The following is a 20,355-nucleotide window of genomic DNA, read 5'->3' on the forward strand; positions in this document are numbered from 1 at the left end:
TTACATAATCATTCACAGCCCTGAGTCAATACTTTGTAGAAGCACCTTTGGCAGTGATTACAGTTGAGTTGTTCTGGGTAAGTCTCTTAGCTTTCCACACCTGGATTATTATTTTCAAAATTCTTCAAGCTCTGTCAAATTCGCTGTTGACCATTTGCTGTACAACCATTTTCAGGTCTTGCTGTAGATTTAAGTAAAAACTGGGCCACTCTGTCAATTAGGTTAGTATTGTGGATTATCTACATTTACTATCACAGCCATTAAACTCTAACTGTTTTAAAATCACCATTGGCCTCATGGTGAAACCCTGTGTGGTGTCCTTCCTCTTAGGCAACTAAGTTAGGAAGGATGCCTTTATCTTTGCAGTGACTGGGTGTATCGATACACCCTTCAAAGTGTAATGAATAACTTCATGCTCAAAGGGATATTCAAGGTTTAATTTTTACCCATAGGCGCCCTTCTTTGCGAGACATTGGAAAACCTCCCTGGTCTTTGTGTCTGAAATGCACTGCTCAACTGAGGGACCTTGCAGATCATTGTATGTGTGGGGTACAGTGACTAGGTAGTCATATTATTATTATTTTTTTTAAATCCACTTTGACATTTATGGGGTATTAAATTCCAATTTGAATCCATTTTAAATTCAGGCTGTAACAATATTTTGAAAAATTCAAGGGGTGTAAATACTTTCTGAAGGTTCTGTATGGCAGGAGAGAGAAGGAAAGGAGGTGTAGACGGGGACACGTCCAGATGATTAGTAAGGGCTCCCTGTACCAATGTGCATTTTTCAAACTGAAAACTGTCGTGCACAGGTTAATAACCGTCACTTTGGTCAAACAAAAACAACACTTGTGCAGAAAGGAGCGTTAACTAAGCCGAGACACTATTCTCACAGTACTGAATGTTCTGTAGCCAGTATATAGCTCTCTGCTGGACCAAGAGCACTTCGCTCTCCTGGGATGTTCTGTCCTGATCACCATGACACTGGTGGGAAAGGAAGGTGGAGCCTCTCAAGATCCAGGCAGTTAGGGGTTCATTAGGTGGCGCATTAGGAAACGGAGGTGGGGTGGTTCTCACAGACAGAAGAGACTAGGGAGGAGGCCGAGGAAAAAAAGGCAAGCAGGCGATCCTGTGACATTTGAACCCTTTTAATTTCCTCCATCAAATACACCATAGATCTGAAGTTATGAGCAGAGCTGGAAGCCTTGTTTCACTGCCTATGGGAAACGTGTCAAATTACTTAATGTACTGTGGTTAAAATGAGCTTTAACTTTTTAATAAACAGCCTTTTAAAGGCATGCAGCCCCGTGTGAGTCAACTTCTTATAGACTAATGGCACATTTCCATGGAATGAAAACCTCAAACTTGTCCAAAAAGTAATTCAGCTGAAGTAGCCCAATCAATTGCTGTCAATTAGCGGGCGATTATGACGCACCAGGTCCTGCTCATAATGCTCACCAGCTTGGGACAGGCTCCTGAGGACACCACGGAATAAAGCACCAAGCCCACGTCCGTCTCTGCCGGTCTGTGGTGAAACACTACAGTAGGGAAAACAAACCAGAGCAGCTACATACCAGTCCAAGCCTTAATATCACCACAACAATGGTACCACATAGTTAGTTACATTGTGTCACCTACTTATCTCCAGAATGATGCCTTATAGCTAAGTCTCAGATTATGAGGTCAGGCGAGGACCGCATCTCAAGGGTAGTTCTTGAGCAGTTTCAGCTTGCTTGTTACAAAGCTATAGTAAATATATTGTCAAGGTTTAGTTGAAAAGTTGATCACAAATTATAGGCATGGCCAAGTGTCAGAAGTCATGTGGACGAGACACTAAGAAGAGTGGCTTGGCAAGGGATACATGGAGGTGTTGGTGTTGCGATCACATACAGTTCAGTACAGTGCTGCTGTCTTGAACTCCGTGCCTCAACACTTCTGGCCAGAGCAGTCCAGGTCTTAACCACAGAGGAAAATACATATTGCCATGCTCTGGTCACTATCTGTAGGCCAGGGATGGGCAACTCTAGACCTCGGGCTGAAGTGGTGTCACTTTTTCTCCATCCCTAGCAAACACAGCTCTTTAAACTAACTGAATTCTAAACTGAAGATCATGATTAGTTGAGTCTGGTGTGTTAGCTGAAGCAAAAGTGTGAAACCAATCAGGCCTCCGAGGACTGGAGTTGCCCATCCCTGCTGTAGGATGACGGACAGGCAGAGACAGTGTCTCTCTGCTGTGTGTCAGGGTAGAGAAAAAGCAGCCACCTTCTTCCCCAAGGTACCTTACAATCACACGGCCTGAGCTACTCCACTCCGGGCTGTATTCACTCTACATCACAGCCTACCTCTGGAAGGAATCCTCCTCCCCCAAGCCCGGTCTCAGAGCACAACAAACCCTCAAGGTTGTGTGGTAAACGTTTGACTGACAGCGGGTGTGCGCGCGTATTGGTAAATGAAAAAGTATGTCTCAATTCCAGTTCACCTGTTTTTGTTCATTTGACGGGTATATCAAACGTGTGGTTTGGGTAGACATCCTGACGGGCATCCAGTAAGAGCTCAAGTGTTTACGGCTGAAAACATATTCAAAACAAAGGATGAAAAGTGGGTGTTTGTGTGTATGATGGGGGGTGTAATAATTTCCTGAACGGGGGTTAGTGTAGCAAAGCAGCAGATTGGATCAGTGCCTCAGACTCCAGTGTGAGGCCCAGAGTTAGTTTGTCCTTATAAGGGCATAGCACACTCCTCAGAGCCGAGTCAGAGCGGATTACCAGCTGCCACTGAGGAAGCCAGCCTGGCACAAACCGAGAGATAGACAGGAACAAACAAACAGAGTTGAGAGCGATGGACTCCGTAGAGGTAAGTTACGTATATAACTGGAGGGTATCAGGTGTCCTGCTGTCTAATATCATGTTATTTTCTTGGCAACTAGCTAGCTGTTAGCTGTCATAAAAGAGAACTGAAAGTCCATCATAACAGACAGGTAAACCTTCTGAACCATTCCCCAATGCCACTGGCAAACAACATGAGTAATACATACCACACCCATTTAAAATGGAAATATGTTCATAGTATATAAGAGCCTTATCGCATATTAGACGGATGAAAGACTTGGTTTCCTGCCTGGCCCCAGCCTGTAGCTTCCAATGGGAAATAAAGGAGTTTAATATGCACTGAATAACCCAGGGCCAGATTACACCTCACTATACTGTGCAGCCATTGTTTTCAGAGGGGTAACAGAGAGAAAGATGGAAGAGTGATGAAAGGGGGATAGAGAAGGGATCCTCTTCATGCAGGCTCTGTTATGAGGAGTTCCATGCGTGGGCGGACCCAGCTCCACAAGGAGGCAAAAGGGGACCTAGCCCCCTCAGTTGAAATGTGTGCCCCTGTCAGTTTTGGTTTTATGTCCCTATATAAAAAAGTAAAAATTGAGTGACAGGTTGCCGCAAAATCTGTCTATTCGCTGTGCTGTGTTAGCACAATGGACCGAGCGTGTCTCAGTGGGTGTCTGGGGGCTGTGGAAAGCCACTAGGGTGGTTAGGAATCACTCCATTGGGTTTCAATAAAAAGCGGGAAAAACTCATCTGTGGTAGGCTAAATGAATAACGTGATATGCCTCCGCTTATAATATTTGATTTAGATTTATACGGGCGGGGTCAAGCTTACTGTTGAAGTTGCTACACTCAACTTTGCCTCACCACTACAGAGTTAGCTTCTTAGCTAGCTGTAAAGTGTTAGTGTTATTAGTCTTAGCCTATTTTGCTAGCTCGAAACAGCTAATATGCCACAATATATATCACAAATTGGCTTCACCAAAGTACCCAAACAAATCCAGAAGGAGGGTGATGAGGAGCAGCATCAAATCACCAAGCAAATCCAGCAGCGACGATGCTGCGGAGCTCCAGCTAGTTCCGCTTGCAGAGCCTACCCACCCTTCCACAAGCGTTGCCAGGATAATGGCTTGACAGCCCCTCCAACTGTTCCTGACGATCTTGGAAAAGAAGAGCCAGCCCAGCTTAGCCTAGAATCCTACCCAAGCCGCAGGTTCTCAGTCCAAAAACATTAATTTAATAGCAACTGGTTCATAGTAGAGTGGCTGTAATACTTGGTTACTGCAGATGCAGCATTTTGTTTCCCATGTCAAAAGCTCTGTGTTGGGTCCAATGCTAATGCAGACAAGGCCTTCACCAAAGCTGGGTATTCTAACAGGATGAATTCAAATAAGAATATGTTCTTAATTGACTAACCTGGTTAAATAAAGGTTAAATAAAACCTTGAAATAAGCAGAATTTAAAATAATTCCAATATAAGAACACATGATTCCTTTGGGTATAGCTACATATCGGTGTGTTCCATTATAGAAATGCAGTGCCTTCAAAAAGTATTCACACAACTTGACTTTTTCGACATTTTATTGTGTTACAGCCTGAATTTAAAATGGATTCAATTGATATTTTGTGTCACTGATCTACACAAAATACCCCATAATGTCAAAAGTGGAATTTGGGTTTTAGAATTATTTTCAAATTAATACAAAAAAATGTGAAGCTGAAATGTATTGCGTCAGTAGAGTATTCAACCCCTTTATATCAAGCCTAAATCCGTTCAGGAGTAAAACATTTGCTTAACAAGTCACATAAGTTGCACGGATGCCCTCTGTATACAATAATAAAGACCAGGGAGGTTTTCCAATGCCTCGCAAAGATGGGCAGATGGGTATAAAAAAAATAACAACCAAAAAAAGCAGACACTGAATATCCCTTTGAACATGGTGAAGTTATTAATTACTCTTTGGAGGGTGTATCAATACACCCAGTCACTGCAAAGATAATGGCATCCTTCCTAACTTAGTTGCCGGAGAGGAAGAAAACCACACAGGGTTTCACCATGAGGCCAATGGTAATTTTAAAACAATTAGAGTTTAATGGCTGTGATGGATCAACAGAATTGTAGTTACTCCACAATACTAACCTAATTGACGGAGTGAAAGGAAAGCCTGTAATGAATAAAAACAATTCAAAACATGCATCATGTTTGCAACAAGGCACTAATGTAATATTGCAAAACATGTGGAAAAGCAATTACATTTTTGTCCTGAATACAAAGTGTTATGTTCGGGGCAAATCCGATTCAACACATTACTGGGTACCACTCTCCAAAATATCAAGCATAGTGGTGGCTGCATCATGTTATGGGTATGCTTGTATATATTAAGGACCAGACTTTTTCAGGATAAAAAAGAAAGTGAATGGAGCTAAGCACAGGGAAAATCCTAGGGGTTCAGTATGCTTTACAACCAGACACTGGAAGATGAATTCACCTTTCAGCAGGACAGTAACCTAAAACACAAGGCCAAATCTACACTGGAGCTGCTTACCAAGAGGACAGTGAATGTTCTTGAGTGGCCCAGTTTTTACTTAAATCTACAGCAAGACCTGAAAATGGTTGTATAGCAAATGGTCAACAGCGAATTTGACAGAGCTTGAAGAATTTTGAAAATAATAATCCAGGTGTGGAAAGCTAAGAGACTTACCCAGAACAACTCAACTGTAATCACGGCCAAAGGTGCTTCTACAAAGTATTGACTCAGGGCTGTGAATGATTATGTAAATGCCATCATTCACTATGTCATTGTGTGTCTATTTAATCCATTTAGAATTCTGGAATAAGTGGAATAAGTCCAGGGGTATGAATTTATTGAAGGCACTGTATACCACTACAGTGGGCTCCCTGTATCGATTACACACACCTAGGAGTCAAAAGTGAAATAACTGTGTGTCCGTGTCTGGTTCTTTTTATTATTTTGTGTTTTTCTTGGCAGACGCCCAAGTCAAAGGTATGTTTTATTTGCTCTATTACTCATTACTTTCCTGTACCGGCCCAGTCGTTGGCACAAGTTTTTCTTTTCCTTCTTCCCCCCTTTTCCAAATGGACAGATGGAGGGAAAGACGGTTACAGCTGCTGGCCTGCTGCCAACAGTCATTTTCTCGCCCTGCATGTCTGGACCTATCAGGGTTGACGTTAGGTAAAATCCTGTGAACATGTTGGCCAGTTGGAGACTCTTTGGAACCCACCTGATGCTGTTACTTAGTAACGTGCTGTTGGCGTGGGGCAAAAGTCAGTCCTAATGATCACAAGTTATTGTATCATCTTGTGATCTAAATGTCTGTGTTGTAAGGATTGGGGTAATTAATCTGGACAGCTGGTAATGCCAGCCAGACCACCGTCCTTCTGCAGTCCGTCACATTCTCTGTTCATGGGATGAAGAAAGTTTTTATGGCATTCTTCCTCTTGATCAACAGAAATTAATGTGATTGACTCCCTCCCACACAGGCAGCATGTGGTGGAGTATTTGGTGTGCTTAATTTGTGCTATAGTTGTAGCCTAGTTCTCACCTGTTTTCACTGGTTTGTCTCTCCGGCTCCAGGCGCTCTCTGTTATCTGAAAAATGAATAAATAAATCTCTAAATTACTCAAAGTAAAACACTAAATCCTAGTTAAGGACTTGGCAGCATATTGGGATATGTAATCAAATTATAGCATTCACGCAGCAAAAAGCTCATTGTGGATAAAGGGACCGTCCTGTGTGGTGGAAGTGTGTGAGAGAGACACTGCGTGGAAGTGAACACGTGCATTTTCATTTCCTCCTCTCTTGCCTGCGCCCTCGAACCTGTCCTACTCTGGACATGCTTCCAGCCCATGTGTCATCTGTGTGAGCCTGTCTGTCCCAGTCCCTGACTGTGTGTTGCTGATTGCCCTCCTTGCCTCTCTTCACTCCCGAGTCAGCAGGAATGTGAGGAATGACCTGGCCTTTCCCACTCTGCTCTTGTCTGCCCATTTTTGGCATAATGACACTCATTTTCCTTAATTTCTCTCCTGACATCCCATCCCACCATTAACTACTGTTTTTTTTGTCTCCCCTTCATTCATATCTTCTCTTTTTCCTTTCTCTCTCTCACTCACACACACACACACACACACACACATTTTCTCCTCAGTCAAATTACACGGGTACCCCCTTGAGTAAGAGGCGCTTAGCTCTGTATTTGACTAAACCACAGAGGTCTCAAACCCAGTGACCCTGTGCCTTCCCCACGAGTAGTACTGTACCTCCTGGTTCCTCCTTTACCAGTTACAGGGGCTGTTCAGGTTGGCTTGTTTAAACCCCAGTTTACATCCCCTGCTACCCCTCACACTCCTTTAAGTTAGGGAGCCATTGGCACACTTATGATGTGCCTGGGCCATGTGGGCTGTTCCAGGAAAGTTTTAGGTCTCCCAATGCAGTCTGTCTACCAGAGGAGATGGGGCTCTTCATCCCTGCTTGTGTTGACAGGTTGCTGTTGTCTGTTGGAGTAGAGTCCTGCTGCCTGTCCCACCTGACGGGAGACTGCTTCCTCTCCACTCTCCCATACTCTTTGTGCTGCTGTCACTGACATTTTAAAGCACCCGGTTTACACATTCTGTGTGCTGCCTGCAGACACATACATGCACACACACTTTTCATCCTGCCCCTGTCTAATAAAACACCTCTAACTGATGAAGCCACTTGAGGATGTGTAAAGGCTCCGTGCTTTGGGATGAGAGTTCTAAGTAGCCACTTCATCTGCGGTCTCAGTCAACCGCCATCCACAGCACCCAGGGAACTGCTGCATAGCAGAGAGAAGCTACATACCCATAGATGTGAATGTCTATGGGATAGTACCTGGGGCTCAGAGAGAGCTAGAGAGCTGGGCTATTAGTTTACAGTCAGCCTGGCCCAGCCTCTCTCCTAGAGCCCATTAGGTTTACGGTCAGCCTGGCCCAGCCTCTCTCCTAGAGCCCATTAGCTCAGCAGCAGCTGGGATGCTGTCTGTTTCTCATTGTCCGGTCCATGCTCAGGTGGTCCTCACTCTGTGCTTTATTGAAGTTAAATGACTTGTCGCCAAACTATAAAACCATGACCCAGCAGCAACAGCAATACAAACCTGCCTGGCTCTCACAGACTAATATACAACTAACACTTACTACTGCTCACTCTCCATGTTGAACTTCCTTTGATTATTTAACAAAGCAAGGGAAAGTCGCACACTGAGCACTCATAAAAGAAGGATTACGTTTAACTCTTGTCTACGACTGATCAGAGATCAGGCATAACATTTTCAAGATGCTGGGGATTCTGCTGTGTGTGTTCGGCGGGGCAGGGTGGCTATAACTCTGCCCTCTCTTCTGAACGCTTGTCTTAAGAGGGCCAGATGGGGCTACCATGCGAGGCAGGCCGGAGAGAAGAGGGTAGGGCCTGTTTCCCATGGTGAGGCTGGGGTGAGCATGGAGCCATTCCAGAGGTGCTTTGACTGCACTGCCACAGTTGTTTGACTTTACATGGCAGAGGAAGGCCAAAAGGCTCCAGCAGCACAGCACAGCCAGACTGGCTAATTACCACTCTGGAAATGGAGCATGACCCTCTGTTTTTATGTTGTCTGTTACAAACATTTGTGTTTTGTGTGGGTGGGTGTTCTTAAATGGTGGTGGAAGAGGTTGAGTGTCTTGGCAGCTCTCTTAGATGTGTGTTCCAATGTGCTCTCCATTGCTGACCCTCCCGCTCTTTCCCTGTGTGTGTGTGTGTGTGTGTGTGTGTGTGTGTGTGTGTGTGTGTAGCTGGATGGGACGATGGATCTGGATAAGAGACGGCTGATCCGTTCAGCCATCAGAGAGCTGAGGAGGAGGGAGATGGAGGACATGGAGGCAGCCCTGGCCAGAAAACGCTTCCGACCAACAAATCTCAGCCAGAACGACAACAAAGAGAACCAACTCACACATAGGTGAGCCTCCTGAATCTGAATATAAACAAACACACACACATACATACCCCTTACCTATTACAGATTGTACCAGTCCAGGTGAGCTGCCTGGAGACTGAGACAACAAGCACACAAACCTATATAACGCATTCCATCTCCTTCTGGGGCGGCAGGTAGCCTAGTGGTTAGAGCGTTGGACTTGTACCCGAAAGGTTGCAAGATCGAATCCCTGAGCTGACAAGGTAAAAATCTGTCGTTCTGCCCCTGAACAAGGCAGTGTTCCTAGGCCGTCATTGAAAATAAGAATTTGTTCTTAACTGACTTGCCTAGTTAAATTAAGGTTAAATAAATACAAAATAATTCTCCAGGGAGGCCTTCTGGGAATTTGGGCCACGACACTGCAGATCGGAAAAACCATAGTAGAGACGGGAGGTGGAAGAACAAATTTTATATTTTTCGTTATGCGAATACACACTTGTGTAGGCATAACATTTATGTATTCTCATACATTTCTAATTTGATATCCCTAACAGTATCGCTGGCATAGCCTACAGACGAAAGCACACCCATTTTATTAGGCAGCTGGAAGCCATATCCTGGAGGTAAAGACGTCAATGCAGTCGTTTGCATTTTATTTATTTGTATTTCATTATTCATTATTGACCCGTTACAGCAGTATTTACTGGTTCAATGATTTGTAACCGCCAGTACCCGTCATGCCACGCAGCCGTAGCAGACGGACGAAAACTGATGACTTTGCCTTAGCGTCACCTCCGCTTCCTGTCTGATTATTACACCAGTTTGTATTTATTAGAATCCAATTAGGAACAGGGTTAACAGGCGAACATCATTTTGTGTGCCCATCATCATCTTTGTAGTTTTTATTTGTTTTCTTTGGGCAATAATGGTAGTGAGTGAGTTGAGGCTGGAGCGTCTAGGCCAAGCCCTGTGGGCGGCTTACTCCTCCTCTCTGCTAATTAATGACTGGCTTTACTACAGCAGCTTTACTGCAGCCAGCCAGGGCTACTGCAGCCAGCCAGGGCTACTGCAGCCAGCCAGGGCTACTGCAGCCAGCCAGGGCTCCTGCAGCCAGCCAGGGCTCCAGCAGCCAGCCAGGGCTCCAGCAGACCGCTGCTCCTAGCTGACTCCTGTTCTGGGCTGCACTTCAGACCTCCCAGATCCCCAACATGAGGACAATGGCCCTAAGCTCCTACATCTCTACTCCTACTGGATCACATTAGGAACAATGACTGTTAAATTAGTTATATTTGCTGTGGTAGTTGGATTACTTGGGTAACAAAAATAACAGGACATGCCCCTTTAAAGCTGGTGGAATATGTGTATAAACCACATGTGCAGGCACGGGCGCACACAAACAAAAGCCTTCTGAAAGCAACGTTATTCTTTGCTACTCACTCGAGGAATGTAAAATATATTCTCTTCCAACTTCCACACTTCCTCCAATCCCAATAAGGCAAGGCGAGAGGGAAAGAAAGGCAGATAGATGTACAAGGATGGAGAGGAGGAAGAAGAAGTCTTTGCCAGGCTGTGTGCTTCTCTCCTTTACGTGTTTCTCATGCTGGGGAATCTCTTTTTCCGAAGCATGACATTTTTTTCCCATCCAAGAAAAACTGTCTGGCATCTTGGGTTACTCCACCGCCTGCCCGTCACACGCTATAGTTCCGAGTGGAGCAGTGAGGTCCACAACACTGTATGATGTCTCCCAATGTGGATTACACTGCCCCTCGGGCAACCCTAATATGTGCAGGTTCAAACATCACCAACTATCATATAAGCAGCACTCTGATGTGTCAGTGTGTGTTTCTGTATCTCAGGTCAGAATTGGGGGGCTCCCTAGACGTGCTCTCTGTGAAACTACAAGCCATCCAGGACATTGAGGAGCTGACTGGACTGGTGAGGGAGTGGATGTGCACCCCACACACTACTTGTGAATTTACTGTTAGACATCATCAATACTAATATTTGACGAACCTCCCGTAGGCCATAGACGACGAGCCTCCCGTAGGCCATAGACGACGAGCCTCCCGTAGGCCATAGACGACGAGCCTCCCGTAGGCCATAGACGACGAGCCTCCCGTAGGCCATAGACGACGAGCCTCCCGTAGGCCATAGACGACGAGCCTCCCGTAGGCCATAGACGACGAGCCTCCCGTAGGCCATAGACGACGAGCCTCCCGTAGACCATAGACGACGAGCCTCCCGTAGGCCATAGACGACGAGCCTCCCGTAGGCCATAGACGACGAGCCTCCCGTAGGCCATAGACGACGAGCCTCCCGTAGGCCATAGACGACGAGCCTCCCGTAGGCCATAGACGACGAGCCTCCCGTAGGCCATAGACGACGAGCCTCCCGTAGGCCATAGACGACGAGCCTCCAGTAGGCCAAAGACGAGCCTCCATAGGCACACACTTTCCTAGACTAGTGACTAGATGGTTACATTACTAGTCAGCCTGTTTTTCTCATCTGTTTCTGCAGCTCTATATGTCGTTCTGAGTTTGTCATGAATGGTTCTGAGCATCACTGTCCCTGTGTTGTATTGGCTGTCCTGTCTGTCAGCTGCACGGTGCCAATGAGTATGAGGAGAGGAAACTGATCAGAGCTGCCATCCGCCGCCTCCGAGACGAGGAGCAGCAGGGTGAGTACAGAGGAAGAAGTGGAGGTAGAAAGCGCAGCATGTAGATCCTGGACAGATCCAGTGTTCTAGGTGGGACCCAGTTTCAGGGGTGAGACAGCGCTTCTCTACCTCTGACATGTGTGAATCTGTACAGCACTCATGGGCAGCGGTGCAGATCCTACCTGTGATGGTGGTGCAGTTTGCAGTCCATTCCTACCATTCCTTGCTTCTATCTGGTCTGTATGAGGCCCCCAGCATACACACCCTTCCTCCAGGGGGCAGGTACACAGCGCTCCCCTGCTGCCTGATGAGAATATTTGATAGGTTTGGATCCTCTTCCCCCTTATCAATACTCAATCATCACCAGAGTAACCACACAGGCCTCCTTGTCTCACTATGTGCTCAAGTTTTATGGCTATAGCTGAGGTGTGTGTGTTGTGTGTAACCAGTTGCTTGTGGTGTGTGTTTCAGGTACATGGGAGAAAGGGAGGACCACCGGCCGATGTCTGGAGTCTGAGGGCCTGGAGCTCCAAAGCAGCCTGGGAACAGGAGTGAGTACAGAGATGGGGGAGAAAGAGAGGGAGGTGGTAGAGCAGGGATGAGTACAGAGATGCAGGAGGAGGGGGGGGGGGGAGTAGGAAAAATACAGCAGGGGGGTAGGAAAAGTACAGCGGGGGGGGGGGAGTAGGAAAAGTACAGCGAGGGAGGTGGGGGAGCGGGGAAAGTACAGCGAGGGAGGTGGGGGAGCGGGGAAAGTACAGCGAGGGAGGTGGGGGAGCGGGGAAAGTACAGCGAGGGAGGTGGGGGAGCGGGGAAAGTATAACGAGGGAGGTGGGGGAGTAGTGGTGATTACAGTGGGGGAGAAGGCAAAGTACAGCGAGGGAGTTGGGGGAGCAGAGAAGTACAGCGAGGGAGGTGGGGAGAAGAAAAGTATAGCGAGGGAATGTATTTTCATTCTTTAAACCCCATTCATTTCTGGCCTTGTAGACACAGAGACAGAGAGGAAATGTGCTCTGGTGTTTAGTGAAGACAGTAAATCCTTGGTCATATGAACACCCTGCGAGCCAGGCCTGTCATTTTACACACTACTATTTACCCAGGCTGTCACTCTCCACACACTTATGTCAGTCACACTGAAGGGAAATTAAAAAGTGTGATTATGTGTGGCAACCAGAGCTGTGTGTGTGTTTGTCTGTTTCTGGCTGTGTCGGAGAATGGAAGAGAAAAGCAATGTAGTCTCTCTCCCATTCAACCTTGCTTTCTCTCTTCTTTCAGAGGCTTGGGGCTTTGCATGTCAGAAGCCCTTTAAAAATGTGGTCAGGAGAGCCCCCCCTTGTGGTCAGTGAAGTGAACTACTGTATTCACAACTGTAATACTTCAAGATTAAATCCTATATTTTAGCCTGTGAAAGCATTGCAGGTTGCCTGATGAGCTTAATGTGTTGATAATGCTTAGAGACATCTCTGTTAAACAACAACATAGTCTCTAAGAGCAGCTTTTTCTTATTGTATGCTGTCATTCCTGTAGAAATTGGGTTGGTGATGGGGGTTAGGCTGCATGCTCAGCCGGAGTTACTATGACAGAACAATGCTTAACGGTCTAGTACCTGCGGCGGCAGGTAATCTAGCGGTAAAATAGGCGAGCCAGCAATGAAGGGTTGCCGGTTCGAATCCTGGGTCCAATGGGAAAGATCTGTTAGGAAGTGAGCAGGCAACCGGAGGGTTTTTGCTGCTATCAAATCCTAGATGCCATTGCCTGCCATTGTGCCATTGAGCAAGGCACTTAACCCCCCACAACAGCTCCCCCATCCCAGTGTGGCAGCCCCCCTGCACTTCTCCGTTAAAAAAACAGTATATGTCTTTCGAAGGTGTTGGGTTAAGAGCGGAAGTCAAATTTCAGTTGGACCTTGTGGGCATTTGACCAATAAAGTGATCTTAATTAGAAGTCCTGTCTTGGTTGCTTTTAGGTCAGTTAATGGCTTAGGTCACCTTTTGTTTCTTCGTAAACTGTATTTCCTTAATCTGGTTTTGTTTGTCATAGATGTTGGCACCAAATACTGACTTTAGTAATTGTGTTAAACTATGCAATTGTAAGAGGCTGGAGGGAATAGTTCAGCCCACACATCTAGCAGATGAGAATTAGTGGCTGGCACCTTCTATAAAGGTTGTATGCAATACTACGTATGTGCCTGTTCTTGTTCTTGACTGTGTCTGTAGTTGATCAAATACAATTTTATTTGTCACATACACGTGTTTAGCAGATGTTATTGCGTGTGTAGCGAAATGCTTGTGTTTCTAGCTCCAACAGTGCAGTTATATCTAACAATACACACAATCTAAGGTAAAGGAATGGAATTAAGAATATATAAATATTTGGAAGAGCATTGTTAGAGCAGCATAGACTAAGATACAGTAGAATAGGATAGAATACAGTATATACATATGAGATGAGTAATGCAAAGTATTTAAACATTATTAAAGTGACTAGTGTTCCAATTATTAAAGTGACCAGTGTGTCCCATATGCATTGTATATTTGAGCCAATGTCTGAGCTCAGTGTGTACTAGCGACTCCTGTGTATACTAGCGACTCACGCACTAGCTGCTCCTGTGGCGGGCTCAGGCACAGTGCACGCTAACCAGGTCGCCAGGTGCACGGTGTTTCCTCCAACACATTGGTGCGGCTGGCTTCCGGGTTGGATGCGCACTGTGTTAAGAAGCAGTGCGGCTTGGTTGGGTTGTGTTTCTGAGGAAGCATCGCTTTCGACCTTCGTCTCTCCCGAGCCCGTACGGGAGTTGTAGCGATGAGACAAGATAGTAACTACTAACAATTGGATACCACGAAAAGGGGGTAAAAAATAAAAAGGATTGTAATATCCCATAACTTAAGTAAATTAGGAAGAATTCTGAACAATGGGACCAGCGAGGCTAGTTAGCAATGGCGCTGGTACTATGAATCTGAAAAGCTTCCTCATGAAATGAATAGCTTATCCTTACCTGGATATCTTCAACTGAGGTTCTAGACAGGAAGTAACAATAGCATTTTTGGGGTTGTGGGGCACACTGCCTGCTTCCTCTCAGGTGGAGGGGCTGTTCTGGCCCCTCCACCTGGGGCTACAGGTGGGGTGAAGGGGAGAGGAGAGGGTGAGGTAATGGGGGCAGACGGACACCACCAGCCCACCAGCTGTGCTCCAGCAGTCTGTCTTCAGTCAGTCTGCTCCCTCTGTAATGGGGCCGTGGCCAACAACAACAACCGCAGCCACTAGCAGCAGGGCTCCTTCCACACATCACAGGAGCGGATCTCTTTGAGCTACGCTTGATTGTCCTGGGGCAGATGGAGGCCCCAGATAATGGCCTATAGTTGAGACACGTGTGCACACACACAGGGAGTAGAGGTCTATGGCAGCCAACTACAGACAACTGAGTGTAGCAAGCAGCTGCTGACACATACACCGAGTGTACAAAACATTAGGAACACCTTCCTAATATTGAGTTGCACCCTCTTTTGCCCTCAGAATAGCCTCAATTAATCAGGGCATAGACTATCCAAGGTGTCAAAAGCATTCCATAGGGATGCTGGCCCATGTTGACTCCAATGCTTCTCACAGTTGGGTCATGTTGTCTGGAAGTCCTTTGGGTGGTGGAACATTCTTAATACACACGGGAAACTGTTGAGCGTGAGAAACCCAGCAGCCTTGCAGTTCTTGACACACGCACACCAGTGCGCCTGGCACCACCTACCCTGTTCAAAGGTACTTAAATCTTTTGTCTTGCCCATTCACCCTCTGAATGGCAAACATTCTCAATTGTCTCAAGGCTTATAAATCCTTCTTTAACCTGGCTCCTCCCCTTAAAGTACAGTGGATTTAACAAGTGACATCAATAAGGGATCATAGCTTTCACCTGGATTCATCATACTACGTGCATGTCAAATCAATGCAGTATATCTTTTCTATCTTACATTCAAATGAGAAATAGGTATACACATGTCCAACTGTGGTGGGAGTTTTTGTGTATTTATCATAGCTGTTGCTGCATGCTCTGTTTTTTTCGCCAGACACCAGTGGGCCTGCTAGTGGTTATTGATTACTATGTTTATAATGAACGTGCTTAAATTGAGAGGGGATAGCTGAGGTAAAAGTTTCCTTCTGGCCAGTAAGGAAAGTGCATTTTGTACACGTTGCAGCTCTAAACTGTAATTACTGTATGGGTGAAGGAATTTTGGCTTGAAGAAATAACTTTTGTGGGACAAAAATAATATGTATTTGTTTAATGTAGTCTGAATTCTAAGTGCAGCGTCTAGTCTGAAGTAACATGCCAATTAAGGCAGACTCTGTACTTGCAAAAACAATGGAGTATAATTTGGTAAATTTTCAACCAGGCGACCTGCTAACTTGTATAGAGCCCCAAAGTGAAGGTGTCATAATACCCATAAAACCTAGCGGTCAAACAGGGAAATGGTTCCAATCAGTTTTCCACCATTCATTTTTCCCATAGGGAATTTTAGATGCACTTAACATAAGGGCTGTGTTTCGTGTAGGTTTACCCTGGGGTGACGTTTAGATAACCATGTTATTCTCTCTCAGACAGTGACTTTTATCATATATTCGATTTACTCTGATTCTAAAATGATCATTCACATCAAAGTAGAAATCATGCAAGACTACAAATCCCTGCAAGCTCCTGCACGTCATCTCTAGGTAGAGGACACCTTTGCTAACCGGTATTGTTTCAATTTAAAATTTGCACAGTTCACAGAATTGTCAATTTTTAAATACATTTAGCTATTTCTGCAAAAATTCTGCAAACATATCCTCTGTGTACAACGTATAACACCAAATAATGCATGCAGAGCAGAATTAGTCCGATACCCGCTAATTATCAAAATCCAGAAAAGAGCCGTTAAATTCTACAACCACCTCAATGGAAGCGATTCCCAAACCTTCCATAACAAAGCTATCACCTACAGAGAGATGAACCTGGAGAAGAGTCCCAGCTGGTCCTGGGGCTCTTTTCATAAACACAAACAGAGCCCCAGTACAGAAACCCAATTAGACCCAACCAAATCATGAGAAAACAGAAAGATTATTATTTCCAATGTGTCAAGTAATTAACAAAAAAAATTAAGCAAACTAGAATGCTATTTGGCCCTAAACAGAGAGTACACAGTGGCAGAATACCTGACCACTGTGACTGACACAAAATTAAGGAAAACTTTGACTATGTACAGACTCAGTGAGCATAGCCTTGCTATCGAGAAAGGTTGCTGTAGGCAGACCTGGCTCTCAAGAGAAGACGGGCTATGTGCACACTGCTCACAAAATGAGGTGGAAACTGAGCTGCACTTCCTAACCTCCTCCCAGATGTAAAACCATATTAGAGACACATATTTCCCTCAGATTACACAGATCCACAAAGAATTTGAAAACAAGCCCGATTTTGATAAACTCCCATATCTACTGGGTGAAATTCCACAGTGTGCCATCACAGCAGCAAGATTTGTGACCTGTTGCCACAAGAAATGGGCAACCAGTGAAGAACACACACCATTGTAAATACAACCCATATTTGTTATTTATTTTCCCTTTTGTACTTCAACCATTTGCACATCGTTACAACACTGTATATATACGTAATATGACATTTTAAATGTCTTTGTTCTTTTGTAACTTCTGTGAGTGTAATGTTTATTGTTCATTTTTATTGTTTATTTCACTTTAGTATATAATCTACTTCACTTGCTTTGGCAATGTTAACATATGTTTCCCGTGCCAATAAAGCACCTTGAATTGAATTGAATATAGACAAGGAAGGAGGGAGGGAGGGTCTGAGAAGGAGCCCTGTGGTGACAGAAAGGGAGGGGAAGTGGAGGGAGTGGCCTGTTGGTGAGTGTGTGTGTGTGTGTGTGGTGACTGAGAGTAGAGGCAGGGTATAGGACGTCCTGACTACGAGAGAGAGAGGGTGACAGACAGGCAGCAGAGCCAAGAAGGTAAATGACATATTCTAGTTCTTCCACTCTAACAGACCTAGGTCTACACCTCTGAATACCTGTCATTTTTTTCAGACTTTTTTTCTTCCTTATCAATTTCCGTGTACTTCTCTTAACACAAACTCATCCATGTTTCTTGTTTCTCTTTGCATTGAGACCTGAGGACCTGGCTGCCTGAAGTTTAACGGAGGTTTAATTTTAGGATAATTGGGCAGTCCTTTCAGATAATTTATTTCTATTGGTTTCAGAAATCCATACAAAATAGTATACAGGTGTGTGTATTTTGAGCACATTATTGTTAAAGTAAATGGCGACTTTACAAATGGTTATTCATCAGATCTGTCTCCGTGGCCAGGTGTGTGCAGTATGGATCAGGTGAGGTGGCAGAGACAGACAGAGAGTCTTGTTTGTTCACTAATCTGATATGATCATAAACCTGTAACCAACTGAGACGAGCAGTTTATGATGAATGGTATAATGGCAACCAACATCTTCTGTACTGAGTGAATATGTGCTGGAGAAAGAGTAAAGCAAGACAAAGGGAGATGGATGGAGGAAGGGAGAAACTGCTTTAACTGGGCTTTGAATGAGGGCTGGAAAAATGGGGTCTGGAAAAATGGGAATGATGCTTATGGGTAAATTCTCCGTGGGTTGTCTCTTGTCCAGGCTGTGTGTGTGTGATGCAAAAATGATTGCTACTGTATTTCACTTACCGAGTGTGGACCGAGTGTGTGTGTGGTTCCTCAGGCTTTGCCATGCAGTCATGGAAAAGGACCCTGTCTCTCAGCGAGCCATGTGCAGGCATGGAGAGGAGTGCCTGATCTCATCACATTCTGATCTCATCTGCAGACTGATGGATTCAGTTTCCATGGAAAATGAGCCAATTCTAACCCAGGTAGCTGCAGTAATCCCTGGTTTAGCTAAGCTGCCACTGCTCTGCATGGTGAAGTAGTCTGACACGGCTCCGTGCCTCAGTCTGCTCCGCCTCATTGTTGTTTCTGTGGCTCTGAGGGTTCAGAGGAGTTCAGATGGCCCACGCCTTGCTGTGGTCAGGCCAGTGGACAGTTGCCATTTTTGTGTGTTTACGGGGCAGTTTTTTCACAAATACAACCCTGACCGAAACAAACAGCCTCCTGAACCCTTATGGTGAGACCATGAGCACCACAGAAGGAAATAGGAGCCCAGCTCAAACACTGAGACCACAGAGTTGATGAGGCCAGGGCACTGGAGTGGGTCTGCCTCTGCTCTGGTTCCACTCTGTCAGGTCTGCACTGTTTGCCTGGGCCAGTCACCAGAGACCAAAGAGAGCCTGCTAATGACAGTTTGGGATTGACAGGTCGTGGGATTGGATCGTCTGCTCTTTCTCTCTTTTTTTCTATCTCACACACCATTTTATCTCTGTTTCCTTCTGTCTGTCTCTGTGACAAGTATGTTCCCTGTGGTTTAGTGGGAGCTGTGAAACCAACACTTGTCTGTTTCCTGGTCGTGGCAGCTGAGGGGAGGGGGAGAAAAGAGGGGGAAAGGGGAGGAAAGAGGGATAGCGGAGGAAAGAGGGAGAGCGGTGTTTCCAGCTCAAATGATATCTCCCCTCAGCTTCTTTGAATGAAGAACCTTCCCGAGGGAGAGAATATTTTAAAGCAACTTCTCATTCTTCTATATTTTCTCTCTGATATATTCTCTGAATCAGCTATTTAGGTTTGGGGAGATTTTTCCGACCTGCAGTCACAGGCTGGTTCTGGCTCGTCATTAAGCTGATCTGAGAGCAGTGCTCCACCTCAGTAAACAGAGTATAAAGCTTCTGTTTGTGTTGTCTGCTGGTGCTGGGTGACTGTGGCACATGACACAGAGGCTGTTGATTAGCCTTTCTGTTTGTGTGCTAGACACTCTGTCCTCTAATCAAGGGTTTTCCAAACTGTCCTGTCCCCCACCCCATCCTAGCACTACACAGCTGATTCAAATAGCCAACTCGTCATCAAGCTTTTATTATTTTAAATCAGCCGTGTAGTGCTAGGGTAAAAAGACAACGTGCACCCGGTGGGGTGTAGCTAGGCTAATTGAGGCCACATTATTCACTTTCTCCTCAACCCCATTCAGAATAAACAGCCTACCTGTTGGTTGAGCCTACTCCTTTTCCTTTCGCTAATGTTTCTGCTATTTTATTCCATCTTGCATTGCGTTAGGGAACTCACTCCACTTGCTACACCTAGAGTCTCCTTGCCGCTTTGATTTTAATAAATTAATCATTTAAAATGGTATACCCTTGTATGTAACATGGATATTTTTATTTAGATAAAGCCTTTTTAGTGTTAAAATGGGCCTATACATTTTTTTTCTGCAAAAATTAATACTCACAAAAGTATTGGAATACTAAAGTCCGTTCGGATATTCTAATAACCGTGCCCATCCCTAGTTTGTGTGGTACCAGACTTTGTTCACTCTCACCTCCCTCTGATCACAGCCTGATTTGATTAACTATTTTCACAAGGCTGTAATTTTCACCCTTCTCAAACTGCTGACAGCTTTATCAGCCCCAGGATAACCGGCATTAAGCAAATATGTGCTGTGTTTGTGTGTCCCAGATTTTATGAGTAGAGGTTGGTGGATTTGAGTCAAATATGCTCTAGGCCTGTCTTGTAATTCACATGTCCCTCCCTAACCTAACCTCCCTGTGTGCTTCGTTACATTAGGTAGACATGTATTAGTAGTGGTACTCTGCTGTAATTCTGGCACAAACATGATGACATTGTAGTTTCAGGGCATTTTAAAGATGGAATCCGCATTAGCGAAAACAGCACCAATGTCCCACCAGCACCTTTATTGCAAAAACAAGTTTTTAGAAATGTTTGCCAATATATATAAAAAACATGTAAAACTGAAATATCACATTTTATATAAGTATTCAGACCCTTTACTCAGTACTTTTGTCGAAGCACCTTTTGGCAGTGATTACAGCATCGAGTCT

General features: G+C 45.1%; 1 protein-coding gene across 10 annotated transcripts in view; it reads left to right on the forward strand.

Annotated features, from left to right (window-relative positions):
- The window catches only part of smtnb (smoothelin b), a 65,444-nt gene that overhangs the window by 6,179 nt on the left and 38,910 nt on the right, over positions 1-20,355 (forward strand). For 7 of the 10 annotated variants that reach the window (XM_036935929.1, XM_036935922.1, XM_036935928.1 and 4 more), the window contains exons 2-5: positions 8,629-8,792; positions 10,607-10,685; positions 11,349-11,427; positions 11,878-11,957. In XM_036935929.1, coding sequence (XP_036791824.1) covers positions 8,629-8,792; positions 10,607-10,685; positions 11,349-11,427; positions 11,878-11,957 — 402 coding nt within the window. Of the gene's footprint in view, positions 1-2,755; positions 2,854-8,628; positions 8,793-10,606; positions 10,686-11,348; positions 11,428-11,877; positions 11,958-17,292; positions 17,394-18,141; positions 18,289-20,355 lie in introns of those variants that run through there. The other 3 variants (XM_036935925.1, XM_021621615.2, XM_021621609.2) reach the window with 3 other exon arrangements.

The sequence above is a fragment of the Oncorhynchus mykiss genome, chromosome 11 (assembly GCF_013265735.2).
Source record: "Oncorhynchus mykiss isolate Arlee chromosome 11, USDA_OmykA_1.1, whole genome shotgun sequence".
Taxonomy (NCBI): domain Eukaryota; kingdom Metazoa; phylum Chordata; class Actinopteri; order Salmoniformes; family Salmonidae; genus Oncorhynchus; species Oncorhynchus mykiss.